Source organism: Psammomys obesus, unplaced genomic scaffold, assembly GCF_907164565.1.
Source record: "Psammomys obesus unplaced genomic scaffold, mPsaObe1.curated_primary_1811, whole genome shotgun sequence".
Lineage (NCBI taxonomy): Eukaryota > Metazoa > Chordata > Mammalia > Rodentia > Muridae > Psammomys > Psammomys obesus.
Window position 1 is genome coordinate 7,537,868 of NW_026596440.1, and position 23,741 is coordinate 7,561,608.

The 23,741-nt window shown below is 42.6% G+C and overlaps 1 protein-coding gene across 8 annotated transcripts in view; it reads right to left on the bottom strand.

Moving 5' to 3' along the window:
• Nucleotides 1-23,741, bottom strand: part of Aopep (aminopeptidase O (putative)) — a 296,969-nt gene that overhangs the window by 206,043 nt on the left and 67,185 nt on the right. For all 8 annotated transcript variants that reach the window (XM_055597938.1, XM_055597943.1, XM_055597941.1 and 5 more), the window contains exons 4-5: nucleotides 16,426-16,585; nucleotides 9,965-10,210 (exon numbers count right to left, since the gene is read on the bottom strand). In XM_055597938.1, the coding sequence (XP_055453913.1) occupies nucleotides 9,965-10,210; nucleotides 16,426-16,585 (406 nt within the window). The remainder of the gene's footprint in view (nucleotides 1-9,964; nucleotides 10,211-16,425; nucleotides 16,586-23,741) is intronic.

A 23,741-nucleotide genomic window follows, 5' to 3' on the forward strand; every position in this document is an offset into this window, starting at 1 on the left:
AAAGAAAGAAAGAAAGAAAGAAAGAAAGAAAGAAAGAAAGAAAGAAAAATAGTGTTTAGCATTGAGGTGTGGGTGTGGGGGTCAGAGGTGGAAGTCTTGTGCTCAAGATCTGCTTATTATGCAATTAACTAGAGGAGAGGGATCCTTTCTGAAACTCTTCCTAGAGGGCCTAACATTCAGATGCCTACTGACGCCTAGGTGCTGAGGGAATACATGGAAATCCCAGCTTGGTGATCTAAACAGCTTTTTCTCACAAAAGAAAAGTTCCTGTAAGATTGTTGAACAGAATTGAATCACCCCACCTTAGCTCTGTTCAAAATATTTTTTAAAAATATAATTAAATTTTAAAAACGTTAAGGCTCTAAGATACATGGGCTGGCTATTCAAATCAAACCCTAATTTCCCAGAAGAGAGCTAGGCCAGAAGCAGATCCTTAGAGGAAGGTCCTTCTGAGCAATGGCAGTAGGGAGCACATCAGGGAGCATCTCTCTGTAGTACACCCATCCCCTTGTCCAGTCTGAGATTCTCAGACAAGAGATGGAGAAGTTGTGAGAAAGAGCCTGTGAAACTTCCCAGATTATCCTTATCGGGCAGAGATCCCCCCACCCAACATACATTCCCTACCATTTTGCACCTGTGAAGAAGAAAAGCCAGTTCACATCCCCAAATCCATTGCCAGGTCCCAACAGGGTTCCAGGCAGCTGCAGGAATCCTGGGGCTCAAAGCACTCTGTTGAGTGAAACCCGTAGGATTGACTTTTAAGATTAGTTTTTCATCCTTCAAATGTTTCTACTTTTTTGTGCTATGCAGTGTCCTTAACATGCATGTGCTTGCATGCACACACACACAAAGGCCATATTAAGTGTGTACAACTTTATATAAATAAGTGTGACTAAAGGCTAGTTAAGAAAATCTTCTGGTCAAGAACCTCTGGTCTAGGCAGTGTGGTCAGTCACCTAGCCAAGATACTAGGAATCCAGGCTCCCTTTAGCTCATGCTGTAGAGATAGGCAGAAAATGTTTCTTTTAATGAGATACTGTACTTTTTCTTCCCATGATGACCGTTCCCCAACAAGCCTGGCAGCCATGACATTTGGCTGGGTCTGCCCACCTTTCTGAGTTTGTACTAAAATTTTTTCTTTTTCCTTTTCTATATCTTTGTTCAGAGTCTAAGCATGCTTTTTCTGTCCTTTGAGTTCCATGCTCTTTCTCTGAAGCTTCCCTCCCTGCCATGTGGCAGGCTTTTTCCATGCCAGGAACTCAAACAGCATGGCTTTCCCTTCCCTCCCCCCGGCCTCCTCTCTGCAGCTGCTGAGGCAGCTTGCCTGCTCTGAGGGTTTCCTTTTAAACTTTAATACCTCTTGATAATGTGAAGCGTCCTCAACATATCTAAGTCCTCGGTCACCAAAGACAGAAGAAAGTGGAATTCCACAGCTGGCTGTCCACTGGAGTGCTAGATATTTGTGAATACAATTCTCTCAAAGAGTGGTTTGAGGTGGGTTTGAGTCTCTACTGGTTCCATTAAGTAAATGTGTACTCCTGAATATCATAGTGGGGTGACACTGTTCAGCTGGGGAGAAGGAAATTGTGTCTTCGAGAGGCAGGTGCATCGGAATATTAAATCAGCTGACAAGAATATTAAAAGCTTTCCTGGATGCTCCCTACTAAAGGACTCTCTTTTAATTCTGGAATCTATGTATTTCCTAAACTACTAACTTGCAACCCTACCCTTGACTCCCATCCCCACCTCTGAATTACTTACATTCCACAAAACTAGTCTCCTTGAGACTGCAAAAGCTCCTGACTTAAGCTGATGGGCTCACATTTCCTTGAGGCATACTTATCCAGCATTCATCACACCTATCCATAGGTGTTCGCTCAGGGAACTACAACCGACTTGCCCCTAAAGGGAAGCACTGACCTTCAACTCTCAGGATGCCCTCACAGAGGACACTAACTGAAGAGCCATAATGTGCCATCCCAAGTCTCTGGCACTTCAGTAAAGCAGCTCCAGGGACAAAGGCCTAGTTGCCAAGCCTACTGGAACAGTCCCCTCTTAGCCAGAGCATCCGACTGTCACCCCAAAGTGACACTCTCTCAAAGTGGAGTCTCAGGATTCCCATTTCAGTCTGAAGAGGGGAGGGGTAATTCTTTGCAAGCTAAATGGGAAGGGTGAAGTGCAGAGTTCGTGTTCAGTCTTTTTGCCTAGACTAAGGAGTTACTTCCATAATGCATACAAGTAGGGGCCAGACATAGAAACACACACCTTTAATCCCAGCACAGAGGTAGAGGTAGGCTGACCTTTGTGAGTTTGAGACCAGCCTGGTCTACACAGAGTGCCTGGCCAGCCAGAGATACATAATGAAACTAAGTCTTGAGGGGAGGTTGGGAAAGGAAAGAAAGAGTCAGACAGAGACAGAGAGACACAGACACAGACAGACAGAAAGAGTAAACATGGGTAGATACCAAGAAACAGAAGTTGTCTTATTTTGAGCTCCACTTGAGTTAAATTGGGATTCATTTTTACATTGAACCCTCAAACCCCACACAATATTAAAGTTTTTATGAAAATAGTATTTCTTTATTTCAAGACAGGATCTTGTGGAGCTTAGGCTAGCCTGTCATTATGTAACCACAGAACTTCTGATCCTCTCACCTCCACAAACTTGGAATACAGGTGTGTGCCCGCACATCTCACTTTATGTAGTGCTGGAGATTGAACCCAGGACTTCAGGCATGCTAGACACTCTGCAAACAGCTACATCTTCAGCCCCTAAAGTAAGATATTTTTGAAAGAGTCTTTCTTTTTATCTTTGGCCTTTTACTCAGTGTGTTCAACTGCATTTTAGGATGAATTAAGGTGGCAAGACTATATACTTCAACACAGAAACAGCTCTCTCTCAGGAGAGCCATTCATGTATTGTGTTTGAGGAATATTTCTAGAGCTGGTGTTCTTGCCAATAAGGAACACATATGTTTATAACATGGTGTAGAACCCAGCAGCTTTCGTTTTGTAATGGTTTCAGAAATGAGTCAATATTTAAATGCAGGCTCTTCTCCATTGCCTTCCATGGCTCTCTATCCAAAGACGACAGCAATGGGGGTTCAGCAGAGAGGTGAGGGGGATCTCCATCCAAGGGGAGAATCAGAAAGTGGTAGTGACAAGCCGCACCAGGTCCAGGACTGGAAGAGATTAGCTGCCAATGATGACATCAAAAGAGAAGGATGATTACAAACACAGGTAGAGGGCAATTGCTGCAGGGCCTTTTAAAGGCCTGGCAAGTTCTCATGAAGGAAGGCTCCAACATTTCTCTGAAGGTAGGTCTGTCAGTCTGTGTGTGTGTGAACAGTTCAAAGAAAAGGAAACACTTAAGCGCAATCATCCAGAGGGTGAGAGATCATGTATCATGATGATAAAATGCTACTTGTGAGTCTGACAAGTAGCACAGTTGCTCCATGGCAAGTAGGTTCTAGACAAGTAGAAGCCACACTTTTGCTCTGACTGTCCCTCGACAGAGAAGTCAGCTCTGCACACTCACCTCAAAGCTAGCCCATTGTGATATGAGCAACAACCCATATCACTTTCCCTGAGAGCAATGCCGTCAGCCATAGATAGTCAGACAAGTCCCGCCAATGGCCAAGCCCCAAACTCTTCACTCCCTGGACGACTTAATATAAACTACTTATTGTCAAGACCACAGTTTCTTAACTGTGGGTCAACACCTGAATATTCTAACTGAACTGGGGGAAAGGGCACAAAAGTTTGGTGCCAGTTAAATGTTTCTGAGCCTACAACCAATATAGTTCAAATCCAACATGCTGAACTGGACATGTTTCTGGCAGCAGTTGCCTGCAATGCATCAGGCATTGCAGTTCGTGGCACACACAGCACTCTAAATCTCTCCTCAGAGCTCCAAACACCTCTCACACAGACTTGTAGCTGCTGAATGTTGCCAGCTGGAGGGGGGGGGGATTTCACTGTGCACACAAGGGTTTCTGCTTTCATGGAAACAAAGGCTTAATTACAGGAAGCCTTACAGTATTTTCCTACCATCATGCCTCAGCATGCAAGTATCAGGTCGGCATGCAAGTATCTGTGGGTTGGTTGTATTGTGTTCAAATGTTTGGTTTTCAGCAATGCTTGAGTTGCTGATTTGAGTTTCATTTAAAAAAATTATAAAATGAATTTGATCATTGGAATTAGGGCAGAATTTCTAATGATTCTGAGCTGGCTGTAAAATACTCCTACGATATTTGTTTGAAACAGCCTTCTGAATGTTGAGGATTATAAAGCCAAAATATTAATTTTGAAAAAACACTGAAGATGCAGTATCAAATATCCAGCTAGAATTTAACTGTTTATGTAAAAATAAACACACATATCCCTCTCATTACTGTGCAAATTAGACTTTAATAAATGGTATACTAAAGAAATATTAAAATGAATTTCTTTACTACTCATCAGTAAACATTTGGCATTTGTACTAATTTTATATTTATAATTTTTATACAAAAATTTCTTGCAGAAAGGGCTTGCAAGTGGCTTAAAAGCTGAGGATGCCATGGCTACAACCAGCAAAACCATTGCTCTCTGAGCCCCGGACAAATAGCACTTTATAAACAACAGTTACTGCTTTAGGAAGGAAAGTGAAAAACAGAACAAATTAGGAGAAAACCCTCCTGTAAGAAGAGAAATAAAGTCAGGCAACTCCTTCATGGAAACATAAATAAATAGGTAATAAAATGAGCACAAGAAAGCAACAGAGAGAGCCATCCCATTTGCCAGCCTCAGGGACTTACTGCTCAGCTGGCAGCCCCAGCAAAGTTGTAGAAAAACTAAACTTATCCAGGAGTAGAAAAGGAAGGTGGGAGCTGCCTGTCCCCTCACTCACCTGTGCAAAAGGCACAAGGGACAAAATGCTCATTTAAATGTTTGGATTTTTAAAAGAAACAACCCATGGAAAAAAATTGAGAATATATTAAAAATCTGAGAAACAACGGAATCTCAAGACAAAAACCTACACAGGAACCCCAAATACACAGCTTATGAGAGAAAGCAGAAAAGTGAAGGGTGGGCAGATGCACGAGTGAGCAGGCACCAACTTGTCTCTGAGCCCTGCTCCTGAGGGAAGAACCACTGTGGGCATATCCCTTAACATTTAAATGAGGACTATTCAAGAGTGTGGTGCTTTGGGCTTAGGGGATTAAAAACTCAAGTGTAAGTTAGCAAAAAAAAAAAAAAAAAAAAAAAACAAAACACAATTGAAGAAATACTTCCAAAGCTATGAAGCCTTACCACTTAAGATAATTATAGAAACTTATGACTGCTTCCTCTCTGGCAGAAAGAAGCACAGAAAGCTGAAAACAACAGGCCCTTTGTAGCAGAGAGTAGTGCTTTGCTTATTCTATTACACATTGGCTGGGAGATAAGAATAAACAAGACAACACCCTGTCTAACTGCAGGGGAGGTGTGGGGCACACTGGCTGCCGTCACTCCTGGGCATGTATGTGCAGGGCGTCTCTCTGAAGTTGAGGTTGTTGGGAAACTCTGCATACAGAGTCAGGAGCTAGGATAAGCATGCAGACGTTTTCTATTGCACAACCCAATCTTTTAAGAACAAGTTGTGTATAATAAGGGGCTTTATGGTATTGCTCCAACATGAAGAATACTGAGAGTATTTGAGCAATTATTTCTCTAAACTCTTTGTCAACATTACTTTTGTTTAACAAGAAAAAGAAAAAAAATACCTTAAAAACTTAGACAAGCAAACATACACACCCCTATCCCTTCCCTGTGACTACTAGGTGAACAAAGAATCATGCAACAGCCAGCAGGTAATGAACATGTAGACACCGGGGTCATCGTTCTCTCCTGGCACAGGGGTAGTGTCTACTCTGGCTGCTAGGTGCTGTGCCAGTTTTAGCAGTGAAGATTATGCTCAAGGATAGTAGCTGCTAAGCCCTGGGGCTCTAGCTAGCCCATCATGAGAGCACTCATGATCCCAGGACAAAGCTGGTCTTTGTGGCTATCCCATATCTCACTGTCTCTACTTCTCTTCACATGGCTGACCTGAGCCCACCCTAACAAAGCCACCCACCCTACTCTTCAGTGTCCTTCCAGTTTACTTTTTTTTTCAGAGCACACATCTTCACTTCTGTGTGTTCAATTTTTCCCAGGCTAGAATGTGTATTCCTGGGAGAATGGAGATCTTATCAACTTCACTCACCCTTGTAGTTTTGGCAGTGTAAATGCTGCAAGCAGACAACATGTTTGACAGAAACACAGAGACAGCTGCACACAACCTGGTTTGGAGCCAGAAGAAGGAAGGTCAGAGAAGAGTCTGGCTACCTCAGCCAACCACACTATCTCTACTTTCCCTGTTCTACAATTTTCCCAGTTGGACAAAGGCAAGACTAATACATGAAGAGTGAAGTTGAAAAGCAGGGCCTTGTGGCTTTTTGATGGCACTAAACAAAACCCTGGCACTGAGATAATTTTCAGGACTCTTGAAATTCAAATATGGAGTGCAGGGTACCTGGTCATCAGCAAGGTAGTCCTAATTCTGCTTTGTGATACATAAACTGAACCACTGAAAGACAAAAAAGGTGAAGCAAACATGTACAGACTAGGGCATACCTGTGATCTGCTGAGAGACAAATGGCAAAATACACACATACAGAGATAGGACTGGGTGTTAGTTTTAGGCAATGTTCATAAATATCCTTTCAGACTATTATTACATTGACATTATTGATGTTATAACAAAGTGTGGAGTGTGACGAAGAATATCCTTTGCATTTATTTCTCAGTGAGAGGAAGTTAGGCTGGCTGTTCCATCTCAATTTGAGACGTGAATATATGAGGTCATAATGAAAATGGCAGAATATTAATTATCTCAACCGGAGAGCTTTATGTATACAAAGAGACTTATTAAAAATGTACCCATATCTTCATGGAAACATCATATTACTCCAAGACATGCAAATGTCATGTTCATGGAAGGCAGAAATTAAATAAAATAAAACCAGAAAGCCCAGAAATCCCAAATGATCAAAAGATGAGATGGGGTGAGCCATGGAAGACCAAATGCAAAATAGCAGGTTTCCTCTGTCAGACTGGAACGAAAGCATCTTTCCTTTTGAATAGTGAGTAAGAAAAGGGCTAGCACAAGGGAGAACTGGTCAGCTGTGGCTCTGTAGAAAAGGGTGACAGAATCAACACAGTACAATACCAATGAATACTTTTGTTAAAAAGAAGTCCAATTCTAGACCACCGTTTATACACTATTTACCTTCTTGTGTATTGATCATTAAGCTTTCAAATTATAAGAATGTGTTTTCTTCAGTCCACTGAAATCACCTCTTTGGCTCAAAAGCAGAACCCAAGAGGAGAGTTTTAAGGAGTCTCATACAAGCTCTGATGAATAATGTCTAAAACATTGTGTATAGTCCAAACATTTTTAAAATACTTTAACACAGTTAATGATTTGCCTGGGAATGCTGAATGCTATTTGCCAAAAAGAAATACTAAAATGGTGCTCATTATAATTAAAACCTAACTGCTAAAGAAGCCCAGAGCTATGGAATTTATGATCTTGCTACACGATTATAAAACAGGAACTGAAAGAGTCAGTTAATTTACCAAGAAGTGCTTTGATTATCCAGCATACTATAATGGTCAGGATGTGAGGAATTTTGGTGTGTAGGATTCTAATGATAGCACATCATGGGTCTGAACATTTCTTTATCCCTGTCTGGGCCAAAGACTTGACCTTCATGCCTGCCATTTTTGCACCAGGAGTACCTTGAGCATAGATAAAGCAGTAGGCCTCTGGTAGCTAGCTGAGTCATCCAGGCATTCAGCTGCAGGTGGCTCAAGGTGTAGGGATCTGTAAGGCCAAGCCCAGCAAGCGGAATCAATTTAAGTCAGAGTTTGGAAAAACAGAAGCCTACCCTCACTCTTCCCCCACCTAGGAGTAGACAACACCACAACCACCCTTCTACAGTTCAAATGCCAAGAACGGAGTGAAGTACTGGAAACAACTTAACCAGGACAGACTATTTTCCTGTCTAATAAGGAAAGGTGGGGTAGGGGTAGGGCAGGTATTTGAGAACCATGCACAGTTCTCCTATTCTGAAGCATAACAGCTCCTCATGACTGCTGAGCTATTACCACCACCTCACTTCTGACATTTGTGCACAGCATCATTTGGCCTTCTGGCACTTAGGCTTATTATTTTAAAAATACAGCATTAAGAATACTTAAATCACGTTAAATATCTCAAAAAGCAGAACTCTTCCTGGCTGCCTGCTTGGGCATGCAGACTTGGACAGAGAAGTTATAGAATGGCCTACAGGTCAGCACATTCTAGTTCCGGCAGATTGTGTCTCAAGGAGCTATCAAGAGACTCTGTGGACGAAAATACTAGGCCTTTGGTTCCCCCAGGCTAGAACATGGAACTATTAGCAAATACGCCCTGAAAAATAATGCTCACAAAGTGCTAAAACCCCCAAATAAATGTGACCCCCTCAAAACTGTACAAATGAGAAGCATTTAATGAACAACCCTTTCCTCACCAATAACTGCTTAAATTAAGTCCAGGAGACTCTTCAAAGGGACCAAAGAAGTCCCCTTGTTAAGACCAACTATATATAGACATCAAGACAATTATATGATGCATGCAACCACACATATATAATTATCCTAGTTTCCACATTCCCATTATCTTCGTAAAGACAGGATAAAAATCAGTCTAAATGACTCTATGAGACCTCCTCAGGGATTACAGTGAGCCAGCCAACCCTTAAAAAGTGGTGTGTGTGTGTGTGTGTGTGTGTGTGTGTGTGTGTGTGTGTGTGCATGTGTGTGGTGGTAGAGGTATGTGTGTGTGTGTCTGGTGTGTGGGTGTGTGCCTGTGTGGTGGGTGAGTAAATGTGTCTGGTGTGTGTATGGGGGTTGATGTGTATGCATGCGTGTGCGCGTGCGCGCGCGCGTGTGTGCGTGTGTGTGTGTGTGTGTGTGTGTGTGTGTGTGTGTGTGTAAAGATCAAAAGCAAATATTCTGGTCAGTTCTTTTCTACTCAAGGGTTTTACCAAGAATGTGTGCAGCGTTTTGGGAAAACACCACGAAGGACAGCTGTTCAAAAGCATGGAAATGAATTGGCAGCAGGAATTTCCTTCACTAATAGGGAAAAACTCAAAGCCACATGTCTGATGGCCTTGTTTTCCCGTCCCTTCAAGCACAGTCCCTGTTAGTGATTAGGATTTGCAGACAGAAGCACAGGCAAGGTTCACCGTCATCTTTCCTCTGTGGGACAGAGCTACTCTCCCATCACTGTGTGGACAGACAGAGGGAACGACGGTCAGCTTGCAAGTTTCCATTTTCTGTTGGAATCAAATGGAGGCAGGGTAAGAATAATTCACTTGCTGTATTAAAAATAGGAACAAGTCACTATGCCCCTCCCCCATGGCAAGCCATCTGCTTGTAGCTGTTTTTCCAGCAGTGAGGATGGATTTACGCTCTCTCTGACATAGGGCTCTCAAGTTGTTGCCTTGTGACCAATGGTGAGAATGGAGGAGGCAGCCGGTCAGGATTAGGTGAGCAGCTGTGTCCCTGGGACCAGCTTTTGTTACTGTGCTCAGAGTCTGACACCATGACCTTGAATTCATTAGCAGTAAGCTCTCATCACCCAGCTAACAGCAACTGAGCAATCATGACCCCGCATCCATCACTGTGGGCGTGCAATGAATTCTCAAGCCTGCCCATGATACCTGTGGGTTCATGCACATGGGTGGTCTACTTGAAAACTATGCCCTGAAGGTAGCAGTAAGATGTCCAGGAGGGAACAAGGAACCCCTTCCATCTTAAGCAAATGAAACTGCTGACAGAGCTTAAGAAAAGTATTCCCCTTGTAGTCCCCAGGGCTCTGAAGCACTTGTACCATGCACTAGATGGAGAAGCATACCTGGCCATTCCCAGACTTGGAAAGTTGGCAGGGACAATGAGGATGTCCAGCCGGGAAAAAGGGTGTGTTCCCAGGATGGAGTGTGCAGCAGAGAGACAAGGAGGGATTAGCCACAGCAGGGTCTCCTGGCAGGCACCCTCAAGGCACACTGGGGCAAACACTCGATGAGGAATGATCTCCTGGGTGGCAGCAGAAGCCTTCTGGAATCGGCATGGGTATTCTTCATGACTGCAGGTGTCAGCATACCTGAGACAACACACAAGAACAAACGTGGACAACTATGAGAAGACAATGGTTCAAACAGGCTTATTAGTAAAAGTGGCTCACTTCCATTATTGGCTTGTCTGCTTTTAGACAGCAGTGAAAAATTATAAATCAAATATTTATTGATGTGCTTGAAGTGACCAAATGACTTCAATCTAAACCACATGAAAGTAAAAGACTTTGTTTTAAAATTAATGTGGAGTAGGGGTGGGGCAAAATTTAAAACAATAAAACAACCTCCCACCTAAATTAAAGCAAATTCTACCCTCAGTAATGTGATTTAAAATGCCATTATAGAAAAACTGTTCAAATAATATACAATTCTTAGGAAGGCAGTGATGCAATGGCCATTTTATTTATTTACTTTTCATTGTTCGAGATGTAATGTAATCAAGGGAGCTCTGAACTCAGAATATAGCCGAGGCACCGCTTCAACTCCTGATGCTTCTGCATCTTCCTCTCAAGTGCTAGGACTACAGGTATGAGCCTCTATGTACTTGGCTATAAACAAATTAAAGACTCCATTCTGGAATATCCTAGAATAAATGACTTGGGATGAGGTTGGACAACAAACCAATCACAGTTACAGGCACAATGTTCAAAAAAACCCCTACAAACCATCCTAACAAAATGTAACTTGTCAGAGGTTAGCACTTCTGAGAGCATTTTTTCCCACTTCGCTTTTGGCTTTTAAGACAAGGACACATGCATCCCGGGCTGGCCTGAAACTCACCACATAGCTGAGAATAGCTGTGAATTCCTGATTATCCTGCCTCTACCTCCTGTGTGTTGGAATACTGGCATATGCCTGGTATATACAGTGCCGGGAATTGAACCCAGGGTTTCCTGCATGCTAAGCAAGTACTTGACCATATAAATTTAATGAAATCGACCTTATAAGGAAGCAGAGCAGAGTCCAGAAAGCCCCATGTGATCAGCTACTCCCTAAAAGGCAAAGGAGCTGAAAGAAAATTCCTAGAGCCTGACTCATAGGCCTCAAGAGAATTTATATAGCTAAAGAAGCTAACATCAAAGAGAATTCTATTTTTTCATGTTAGCATATCCTCTATTCAGACACAATGGAAAAACCCTGTAACTTTAAATTGCAGATTATAATCCTAGCTGTGGGTGCTCCTGTGATTCACCATGAATAATGAAGAATCTCTAAGTGCTTGCCTGTATCAATTTGGGCAGGTTGCAACAATAATTCCACATTAGATTTATTAAGTATCTTCTACCCACCCAAGGCCTGTGATCAGGAGATCCACACAACTATGTAAACAAGCCTCACCTTCCACCATCGCACTTCAAGAAAGCACCAAGAATAACCAGCCCCAGTGAGGCCTTGTTATGGTTGAGGGTGAATAGGAAAAATGGGACATGTAATAGGATAAAGTGCTAGGATAAAATAATAGCAAGAATATAGTCATTGACATTCTTAAGCCTAGACTGATAAAATCACCTTACCAGGAAAGAAAGCAAAGGCATCTGCTTGTAAACACCCAACTAAAAAGGTTGCAACATCTACCTAAAGATGAGGTGCAAAGGCCCCTTACCTGCTGAGCCTGTGTGGGGCTTTTTAAAACTTATATACACGGGAAAACAATGTTCTATGGTAATGTAAGCTCACATACTCTCTAATGAAAAGCTTTTACAAGCTGACAGATGCCCATAAGCCTGTAAACCCAGCACTTGAAAGGTACAGACTGAAGAATCGGGAGTTCAAGGTAAGTTTGGCTTCCATGAGACCCTGTCTCAAACCTTCCACCCAAGGTTTTCAGAAGCCAAGTGTGACAACAGCGTGTACCAGTATACCCAGAACTCCAGCATTCAGGAGGTTGTGGCAACAGTACTATGGGTGACAGCAGCCTGGATTATATCAGTTCTAGGCCAACATAGGCTGCATAGTAAGACCCTGTCTCAAAAACCTGAAAAAAGAGGGCCCTTCAACATACATTTACCTAAGGCTGAAGCTCTCTGGACACAGCAAGGAGGTATGTTTCAGGTCTCAATATCATAACAGTGCAGAGAAGCATGCTACCTAGAAATGCTACTTATTTCTTGGAGGGAGATTATTTCTCACACCTGAGAACACTGAAAGTTAGGGAACAGAGAATGCTGGCAAAGGTACAGCAAACAAGCCTGTTTATTCAAGGGAAAAGATGGATAATTTCCTTTCCAGGCATATATGAACACTCACCAAAAAATGAGGATGATTACTCTTAGATGCATGACTTAGTACCATTTTCCATAAAACTCAGGACTTGAAGGCAATCAAGTTCTGGGAAAATTAAGTCAATGAGGTTCTTCATAGTGGTAGAAAGAGGTACCACTTGTGAGTTCCTACATAAGGACCTGCACACTTTGGCTTCAGTGGCTATGCTCAGACCAAATGTGAGCAAAGCATCTCACCCACAGTCTCACCAATGTGGCTGCCTAAAAAGAGGAGGGCAGATAAGAAAGGATCGGAGGGGACTCTCTGACATGACAGAATGTTCTCCGTCAGTGACAGTACTTCAGTACGTCACTGTGGGTGTCAGTCACATACTACAATGCTTCCCAAGGTTTCTATTTACAAAAGATGACTCTGGCCTTTCACTTCAAGGCCCCATTCATACAGCAGCTAAGGGAATGCAGGGCTTGTGCAGTCAACAATTAGCACAGACCCAGTCGCAACTGGAGATTCTTTCTCTTCCTTTCATGGTGGCTTTCCTCAGCTTTCACAATTCTCAAGACAAGACTTTCCCCACCCCAAGCCTTCCTTTCTGCAGAATAAGTCATATCAGTGTCTTTAATATGGTAGCAGTTTTTCAATCACTTTTGTTGTGTTCTACTGGAGGGTATCCAAGCTTCCAGGCCAAGCTTAAGCTGTATGACCCCAGATAAAGGCCTGAGAGGTTAAATATAAGCAAGACTCTTCTGTGGCTAGAACCAAATAAAATTAGTGCACATGGGACTGTTTATCTAAATGTCTTTAGTGTATATGTTTACTAAAATATCCATCCCAAGTGGACTAGAGGAGTTCTTCACCTATGTAATTTAGCTTATGGGAATGGTGATCAAAAATTCAGTACCAATCCTTTGGCTAAATTCTGGAACTCAGATGAACACTTAGGCAAATGAAAGCCATGGTATGTAAGGCTCCTGTAAACATGAAGTTGACATGAATGAGATTGGTGGACAGGAGGTCTCTGAAGGCAGGCAAAACCAGATATGAGCATAGCCAGAGACACCAACATGGGTGTGATGGTACAACAGAGCTGCTCAACCCATGGAGCCAGGGATGTGGTAGATAAACAGAAACACTGACTACCAGAGATGGTCATATAAGTTGTGATGGCATGACAGGATTAAGAAAACAAAGCTATTTCTTTATCAGCTGTATACTTCTGATACACAAGCATGCAGATAAATGAAACTGCACTGTCAGTCATGGAAGGGAATGTGGAGGAGCTCATTCCACAACACTGCCCCACTTCAACCTTGCTCAAAAGAACACATTCCCTGGGAATGGGACACATGACCTCCCTAACTTCTCTGGTTGTCTGGCCTTTTTGGACCTACTTGTCCAATGAGGGTCTTCTGGGGTCTGCTGTCTGGTCTATGCAGCAGTTGATCTGTTTGGTAAATGGTGTAGTAGTGTTAGGAAACCTGGTTCCCATGTACTCTCAGTCCAACTTGTCAATGACCAAATCTCTGCCTTCATTTCCTTCTGTATGCTCTTCAACTATTTCTAAACATTCAAGGGCAAAAGAAGAACAGGCTTTATCTTCCCTAGGTCCCAAAAGGAACTTTCCACAGCTTCATTTTCCCTAGTTCTCCCTTCTGACGTGGCCATGCTCTCTTCTGTTCACAATGGAAGAGACAAATGAAAAGGGATTCTAATTATTCTGAGCAGGAGGGCTCAACCCTACCTCATTACTTGGCCTTCATCCCCTAACTATCAATGAGCTCTAAGACTATAGGTAGAAAACTTCATTATTAAAAATCCATGAACAAAGATTTTATTTTGCCAAAAAAAAAAAAAAAATTGGCTTTGTCAAAGGGCCATAAGGATGCATCTTCAGGTTCAAAGGCCCTCAATTTTGTGTTTTCTTTCTTTTTCAAAAATTACACTTATTTTGTGTGTGAATGACAACAAGTGGTTCATGCAGAGGTTAGAGGATAACTTTTGAGAGTTGGCTCTCTCCTTCCAATATGTGGGTTCTGGGAATTGAACTCAGGCCATCAGGCTTGACAGCATGAGTCTTTACACGGAGCCACCTCCCAGTCCCTCAATTTTTGTTTTTCTGAGGAGATTCTCCAGTTAGTACTAATAGCTGGGTCACGGTGGTGATGTCAAGTAAGAAGATGGCTCCAAGATGCTTTCAGAGGTGGCTCAGTTGTTATATTCAGATTTTAAACATCTCTAGAAAAGATTCTAAGTTACCTCTCTAGAGATTACATCTGGTATAAATGAATACAGGTACTGTTCCTCAATGGGTAGGAAAATAAATTATTGTCTAAGCATCTTTATTGTCATCAATAACCAAGAGTAGAAAAGCCAACACACCTTACAGGTCTATTTTCAGAACTAAATGACCCCAGAACACGGCCTGCAGATAGCCAATGGCTTCTGTGTGGGTTCAGGATCAGCTAGAACACACCACAGTCACAAACCTTGCAGCAATTTGCTTTACCACAACAAAGTACATTTCTTGCTCTTACCAAGTCAAAGTTATTCTCTAGAGCACCTATCTTCCTTACTCAGAAACTTGGGCCATTTACAATTACAAAATGATGCCTGCTGTGTGGTTCCAGAGCAAGAAAGGGAATACTAGAGAGTCTTGTAGTTAAATATTTCTACATGAAGGCAGTGTGTATCCCCTCTTCCCTTGAGAGGATGCAAGTAAAATCTAATAATCTTTCTGGAACTATATTAAGTAGACCCATTAGGAAAGATACTCCAAAACTGACATAATGCTGAGAGAGAGAGAAAAAAAAAAGTAGAAACTAGCTCTATCCTGCCAAAAGAGCAAAATGTAGGCAGAAAGTGTGCCTGCCAGCAAAGAGAGCATACATGGTGTCAGCTCCTGAGGACACTACCTTAGCTACTGTGGTGAGCATACAAGCAACACAGCAAAGAAGACCAGCACAAAATGTCTTAGCTGATTTCTTTTTCTGTTCTGTTTGAGATAGCATTTCATACAAGATGGACCTTGAACTTGCCATGTATTCAAGAATGACTTCAGCTTCTTACCCAGATGCCTCTACATTCTCAGTGCTAGAATTACAAGTATGGGCCACACACCCAGTCTATGTGGTGCTATGAATGGAAACCAGGGTTTCATGCCTGCCAAGTAAGGGCTCTACCAACAAAGGACATTCCTGTCAGTTTTATTTCAAAGATGAAATAAGCATTTGTATCATTCTTCTGGATTTCTCCATGCAACAGCCTATATTATGTCTAAAAACGAAATGCTGTTTTATTTTCTGCATTTAAAAAAAAAAAACAAAAAACAAAACAAAACAGAAAAAATTAACAGGGCCTTGACTCAGTATGAATCCCTTAACCTAACAGCTATGTGACGTTCCCTTGTGGCCTGGACTCCTAGGGCTACTGTACACCACTGAAGAAGCTGCCTCGCAACATACCACCCACAGCCATCACTGGGCCAAAATGTTCAGTGCCCTCCGGGGAACAACCAGAGGAAGTTTTCACTTTTCTCTTCTTTTTACTGTGCACCTTTACTTCCTTAAGCCATTTTTTGACCAGACACTAAGACCAACATCTAAAGGGTAGGAGGGAAAGTGGTCAGTCTGAAGCTTTTTGTTTGTTTTTTGAGACAGGGTTTCTTTGTGTAGCCCTGGCTGTCCTGGAACTCTCTCTGTAGAGCAGGCTGGCTTTGCACTCACAGAGATCCGCCTACCTCTGCCTCTCCTGTACTGGGATTAACGGCATGCACCTCATGTCTGGCTCAATCTGCAGCTTTTTAATTTAAGCAAACATGTAGAAATGCTTCTGCCGATATCACAGAAGATTTTGCATCTACCTGGTTTCTTCTCTTTCCTCATGAACAACAAGCTGATATTTCTGACTCCGACTCTCTCTTCCCCAGTAGGCCTTTTCCTGCTTTGACTAGATCCAAACTAGCCCAGGTTCTCAGAAGGGATGACTCACATTCCAGAATGAAGTCATCAAATTCCCGAACACATACCTGAAGTCAGCCTCCAAAGGTGGGGTAGGGCGGGGACGTTCAGCCACTAGGTCAATGGATGGGGATGTCCTGGGCTTTATTTCTTTCCAGCACCCCACTGCAATGGTGAAGGTGGAGGCCGGCATTGGCATGGTCACATAGTAATACCAGCTCATGTATCCTATAAACAGAGAGCAATTGTCATGAGGCATGTGTGGCTCTGGGCCTTAATTCTAGTTCTTCTCTCAAGATACTTATGGAGCCTGTGGGACAAACTGGCAATAGCTCATCTTTGAGGCAGGTTATGCCACTTGAAAGGGCATGACTTCAGGTCTCAAGGAAAGTACAAGAGAGATGCTAGTTTGAAGGCAGCCAAGGAGGTCTGGATCTCTTCCAGAGATCAGTTGGAATCCATCAGCAAGAGCAGTGCTGAAGTAACCACTCAACTGTAAACACAGAAGGACTCTGGCCTTGGGCTGCCACAGGTATAAGAACAGAGCCTCTTCTCCATGCCTGGCATGAAAAAGAAAAGCACAGCTGATATTTGATGAATGGATGAATAAATGAGGAATGATCACTTCTGTGCTGTAATCCAACTACTTTGTCCAAATTCAATTAAGCCACTCTATGATGGATATAGTAGGAAAACATGAAATTATGGAAGGGAAGTGCCTAGGTTTTAGTCCTGACTTTACAACCAATTAGCTGTGGAAATGGGGGGGGGGGGGCTATCCTCATCCTTCTAACTATGTCGCTGATCATCCTCTCCTCTCTGAACATATACAAAGCATAAGTAGAGTTTTTGGCACCAAGGACACCCATCCCAGCTAAGGATGTATTCTTTACTTGGTCTAGATGTTATCTCAAATTAGAGGCTTTTCTCAAATAAATGATTGATAACTTAAAATCTTAGGTCTCTCTTACGTCAAAGATGAAGAAATAAACTTCCTGTTTCTGAAATCTATACACATCATCTGATTTAGCATGGCATTCTTATTGAAGCATCTGCTACAAATTGATAGTTCATAGAGTCAGGCAGGGTACTAAGTAATCCTTGGCTACAGGTAAAGCTTAGCAAGATCGGAAACAGCCTGGGATACATGAGACTTCATCTGAGATGTCACCTCAGGGTTCGTGTGTGTCTAGTGCCAATGGAGATCAGAAGGAGGTCAGTTTTGAATCCCTTGGAACTGGGAGTTACAGATGGTTGAAAGCCACCATGTGGGTGCTGGAACTCAAACCCAAGTCCTCTGCAAGAGCAGCAACAAGTGCTCTTAACCACTGAACTATCTCTCCAGCCCCTTGCATGATTATTTTTAAAAAAGTTTTGACTTAAAAGAAAATCCCAAGTCTAAATCCAAGGTCATGACCTCCAGTATTCTTTTGAAAATTTCCAGTGGATAACTGAAGCTTTGCTTTTAAGGAGAATATAAAGCCCAGGGTCTAGAGGTGGGGACCAGTTGTTGGAGCACTTGCCACATATGCATGTACCTGGAATCTGCACTCGGAAGATCAGAAATCCCAGCTTGTCTTAGGCTTTATACTGAGCTCAGACCAGCCTGGGCTACGTAAGAACTCGAGGATCAGCAAGAAAGAATCAAGGGCAGAGGCCTGATGGCATGGAAGATGGAAACCTAGGATCAGCCATGTTGAGTCTGAGTCATGAATGCACTCTTAAACTCCTCTTCCCAAATTTTGACAAACCAAGAACCTTCAAGGTACTTGCAGAAATCCTAGGTTTCAAGACTGAGAGACCAAAGTAAATATAAAACACACCTAGAGGACAGTGAGCACACTCAGGATGTTAATACTACCAGTCATAAAAACTCAGAAATAAGAAAATGTATGCAGTCCTACAAACTCTGTTCTCAAAAAGCACACCGTTGATAAATTAAAGCCTGATGGGAGAAAAGTCTGGATAAAGGGATGAGATGAGATATTGAGGTGAAAAAAAAAAAAACCTTCCAGAGGGTGGAGCAAATTGTCAACTCTAACAAAGCAAAGCTAAAACAAAACAATAAAAATAAGGCACCATTAGCCTAAAACCCAGGGTGTTGCCTCAAAGGGAACATGAAACCCCTGAGAGAAAAGACACAAAATACCTGAGACATAGAATAAGGCTCACATCGAGAGCTCTATAAAAGTAAAACAGGAGAATAAAGATAAGATCCTATGTTTTCTAATACACATAGCTTATAAAAACATCCCAAGACATACCCATAAGCTTTGGAAGTTACCAGACTACAAGAGTGTGGTTCAAAAAGAGGCCAGAGAGAAACAAGGATGCCTGCAGAACATTGAGCACACACCCTTGGAGGCCAATTAAGGACCAAGAGAGAGCCCTTTGGAAGACCAGAGAGGTCTTATTAACCAGTAGAGTTGATAAGTACACAGAAACCCAAGAAAATAGAAGGGAGACACCAAAGCATCACTATTAACTCTAAGTAGAAGGAACACATAGAAATGATTTTGGCATAGCTTTTCTCTAAGGCTCCGGCTTTACACACACACACACACACACACACACACACACACACACACACACACACTCTTATTGATGCACCTCGTATAAGGTGACCTACAAGGACACTAGGAAGGCCCAGTTCTGGATATCCAAGCACCTTATCAAGGGATATGGAGGAAAACAGCAAGTAGCCAGGTAAGAGGTAGAAGCATTTTACTTACTTTTGCTCACAGGCAAGTGTGCAAACATTGTGCTATCTCCTCAGCACTCTCTTTGCTTTTTATTTTGAGACAGAACCTCACTCAGTGCCCAGGCTAGCCTTGAACTAGAGCTCTTTCTGCCTTGGGCTCTAGCTGAGGTTATAGGTGTGTGCTGCAAGGCCTACCTGAAAGTGGCTATTTCTGAGGTGGGAGGAACAAGGGGAAGGCAAAACAAGATGACTGCTCTTTGGAAAAAAGAGTAATAAAAGCAACAATTATTTGGCTCTTAAATATTATATTGTAATGTAAAACAATTAAAATTAAATCATTAAAAAGTAATTTGTTTGTTCTTTTGACTGGCCTCAAACTCTTAACTATCCCAGATGCTGGGATTGCAAAGGACAGTCACCACACCCAGAAAAAAGAACATTTTAAGTCTTGAGACACTATTAAAAACTTCACAACTGCAACTGGGAAGGAGCAGTTCAGAAATAAGGAGTAGGTAGTACCTTAAGAAGAACTCCTTAAAAATGACATGCTGGAGCCGAGCATTGGTGCGTGCTTTTAATCTCAGCACTCAGGGAGGCAGATGCAGGAGGATCGCTGTGAGTTTGAGGCCAGACTGGTCTACAAATCAAGTCCAGGGCAGCCAGGACTGTTACACTAAGAATCCCTGTCTCCAAATAAAAAGAAAGATAAATAAAAATAAAAACAAAAAAAGACACACTGTACCCACCAGGCCCCTCTGCCAATTCTAGGCACTGAACTTTGACCTTTTCTTTTGCTAGCTGTCTAGTTCAGAGACATTTGGGTATTCAAGTACTGAAACAATTTCTAAGATTACCAACAACTAGAGGGCCAATCCCATGATACCTCACCTAGCACTCAAGGTGAGGTAGCAAAGGTGCTATGAGATACAAAGGCATAGCCAGGAAGTAGAAGGCAGGTCTGTAGGAAAAAGTAAGCAGCTAGAATAATATGGAATCTGAAGTGAGACAGTGAAAGCCACAACCAGAGGTCCAGAGACAGTTGAAGCCACCATGAAGTTAAAACAACAATGGAAGAAATAGCTTTTTTGTTTGTTTGTTTTTTAATATACTGAAAATTCACATTATTTTTCTATTTCATTATTTTGGGGAATGTTAAGAACAGACTGAGCATTGCCCCACATGAAAACCAGCATATGAAGACAAAGAATCTGCGTGTGCGGATTTGCAACTGTGTCTGGAGTGCTGCAGGTGGCCTCCGCAGCCATGAGGCTCTGCATTTCCTCTTTTGTAGAGCTCACTTGGAAGAGACCATTTCATGGCTCAGGCTTTTAAAATGACAACATTTGCTAAGCCCCAAGTGGTATCACTGGGCATACAAGCTGGCTGCCCCTTAGGAATCTAGCTCCAAAGGTCATGCGTGATTTTCTGAGCTTCTAGAGAGCTTCTCAAGCACATTTGTCCCTGAACATCTGTGCCAATCTTGGGCAGTGTTAGAGCCAGCCTTGGACTAGGCGGGGGGGGGGGGGGGGAGGACGACGACTTTCTGTGTCCTGGGAGGGGCTTTCAGTTCGGACTATGGGGGCATTTCCAGAATCCTCACTAGGAAGAAAAACCTCCTCTGTGTTGCTCTTGAGTATGTGTACTGTAAGTCTTACAAAATCTACCTACAGCTAGGGAGGTGCTGCATGGACAGAGGGACACGCAATTCCAGAGAGTCTGCCGTTTGCAATCAGCCAGGGTGGTAGACAGAACTGGTGAGGGTTTATTTCTTTACCGTACACAATGAGTCAAGGGCACTATGGGTTCAGTTTCTGCTCTATACTAACAAGCTGGATACGCCTATGTCCTCATGTGTACCAGAGGAGCAATCATAGTGTCTACCTCACAGAATCATGCGAGGAATAAACTAGATCATGGATGCAGATAGAAGTCAGGAGGCACAGTGCTGGCCAGTGTTTATCCCTGTCACTGTCACGGTGTTCTCTATGCTCTATAGCTGCCTTTCCTGGCCATTTGGGATGACTTTCTGGAAGCAGAACCAAGGATGTCTGAAGGTATGGCTGCCACATGTGCACTGAAACCATGACCTGATGAGGCCCACATTTGGGTTTAAGGTTGAATGGCATTAAAACACAGTGCAAACAAAGTGATCCATTTAAAGGAGAATGACAGCCCAAAGGGGCATCCTGCATGACTTCATATAGAATGGGCCATTTGGAGACTATTTAAATGTGTTTACTTTCAGCGAGCTGTCCTCCATGAAACAGACAGTGAATGCCTTCATTTTCCTTTTTATTCAACTCATTTGTACCCAACCCCCTCACAGAACCAGCTGCAAAACAAAGAGAACACACTGTACTTATATTAGCCTAAAGTTTTTTTCTCTGAAGAAGCCAGAAGCCCATCACACCCCTGGGTGACTTCATAGGCCTGGACTCATTAACAAAGCAGCCGAGATGGGGGCTGTGGAGACAGCCAGAGGCAATTGCTCCCTCTCACTGGCTTGGGCAGCCAAGCTCATCCTCTCTTTTACACATATTCTGAAACTCTGGGCTTATAACCTCCCTCAAACAGACCAGAGCTCTTCATACTATATTTCCCTATCCCATTTTCTCAAATTGGAAGCTATCTAGAGACATTATTTCAATAACCTCACAAGGCAGTTGTGAGACATCTGTCTTACAAGCATGGCAGCAGCTACAAAAATATCTAAATGATCATTTTTATCTTCAAAACACGGCTGAAATTTTCCTTAGAGATAACTGGATTTTTCAAGACTAACAGGACTTGAAAGGTGGTGATTTTCAGGTCATAAGAGACGATTTAAAAAGCTGGTTTTGGCTTTGGATGCAGCTCAGCCATGAGCACTCACATAGCATGCACACGGCATTGTGCTTGATGACTAGCACACTAAATACATCACAACATGAATGGACTTCTGAAAGTCCACTATACTTTCTATAACCTAGACAGTGCTAACACCATCACCTGAGCCACTGTTTCATTCACCGCTCCAAAAACTGTCCTCATGCTAACACCATTACCTGAATCACTGCTCTGAAAACTACCCTCAGAATAGCTTTGAAGACTCTTTATAAGGAGATAGTACAGTATCAGTAAAGAAAGGCATTGCATGACAAAGTAGTCAGCTTCAGCTCAGCAGGGAACAGAGGGGATATCAGTGTGAATTTGTTTCTTGTGAAAAACTCCACTATTTGAGACAAGCATTTTTATAAAATGAAAAAAATTAGAAAAATAAAGGTCCTATAGTCACTTTTTGGTCATACCAATTAGCAATAGTAAACTAATGAACTATTTAGGTGGTCAAGTCCTGCACACTTGGTACACCACTGAAACTCCCAAAATAGCTACCACTGCATACCACCCTACTTCCACACAGGCAGGAGCGGGGTGGCTTTATCTTCACAAAGCTAAGCATCTCACAGAATGCCTGACATTTGAAGAGTCAGTGGCTGAAGGTTGTTAAACTGGCAGAGCGTTTGCCTAGCATGTATAAAGCCCTCAGTTAAATCCCCAGCACCACTTAAACGGGGCGTGGTAGTACACATTTGCAATGTCAACACTTAGAAGGTGAAGGCAGGCTATACATTCAAGGTTACAATGGGCTACATAGCAAGCCTGAGGCCAGCCTGATCTACATGACATCTTGTCTCAATTAAAAAAAACAACAAAAACAGGTCTTTCCAGAGACTCATACTACAACCAAGTACCAGGCATGGAGATAACCTAGAACCCCTGCACAGATGCAGCCCATTGCAGTTCAGTGTCCAAATGGGTTCCCTAGTAATGGGAACAGGGGCTGCCTCTGACATTAAACTGATTGGCCTGCTCTTTGATTACTTCCCCCCTGTGGGGGGAGCAGCCTTACCAGGCCACAGAAGATGACAATGCAGCCACTCCTGATGAGATCTGATAGACTAGGATCAGAAGGAAGGAGAGGAGGACCTCCCCTATCAGTTGACTTGGGGAGGGGCAAGCATAAAGAAGGGGGAGGAAAGGTAGGATTAGGAGGGGAAGAGGGAGGGATTTATGGGGGGATACAAAGTGAATAAAGCGTAATTAATAAAAGTTAAAACAACAACAATAACAAAAATAAAATCAATAACAAAAACCAGTTCAAGGCCAGCCAGATACATGAGATCTTAAAAAAAAAAAAAAAGGTTTTGTTGTTATTTTCTCTTAAAAATTCAAGAAGGCTCCAAGTGGGTTCCCTAGTAAGGGGTACATGGGCTGTCTCTGACATGAACTCAGTGGCTGGCTCTTGGAGGACCTTACCCTGGGAGGTGCAGACTTGTCAGTCCACAGAGGAAGACAAAGCAGCCAGCCCTGATGAGACCTGATAAGCTAGGGTCAAATAGAAAGGGAGGAGGATACCCCCTATCATGGGACTAGAGAAGGGGCATAGGGAAAGAAGAAGGGTGGGTGTGATTGGGAGGAGATGAAGGAGGGGGCTACAGCTGGGATACAAAGTAAATAAATTGTAATAAATAAGTAAGTAAGTAAATAAATAAATAAATAAGCAGAGAGATAGACAGATAGATAGATAGATAAATAATTTTTACAAGGTACTCAAGTCTTCTTGATGGAAGCACTCAGGTAACTTTGGAAGCTTTCTGCTGTGGGCTAGACAAACAGAGTGATGCCCTCAGTGATGTCCAGTTG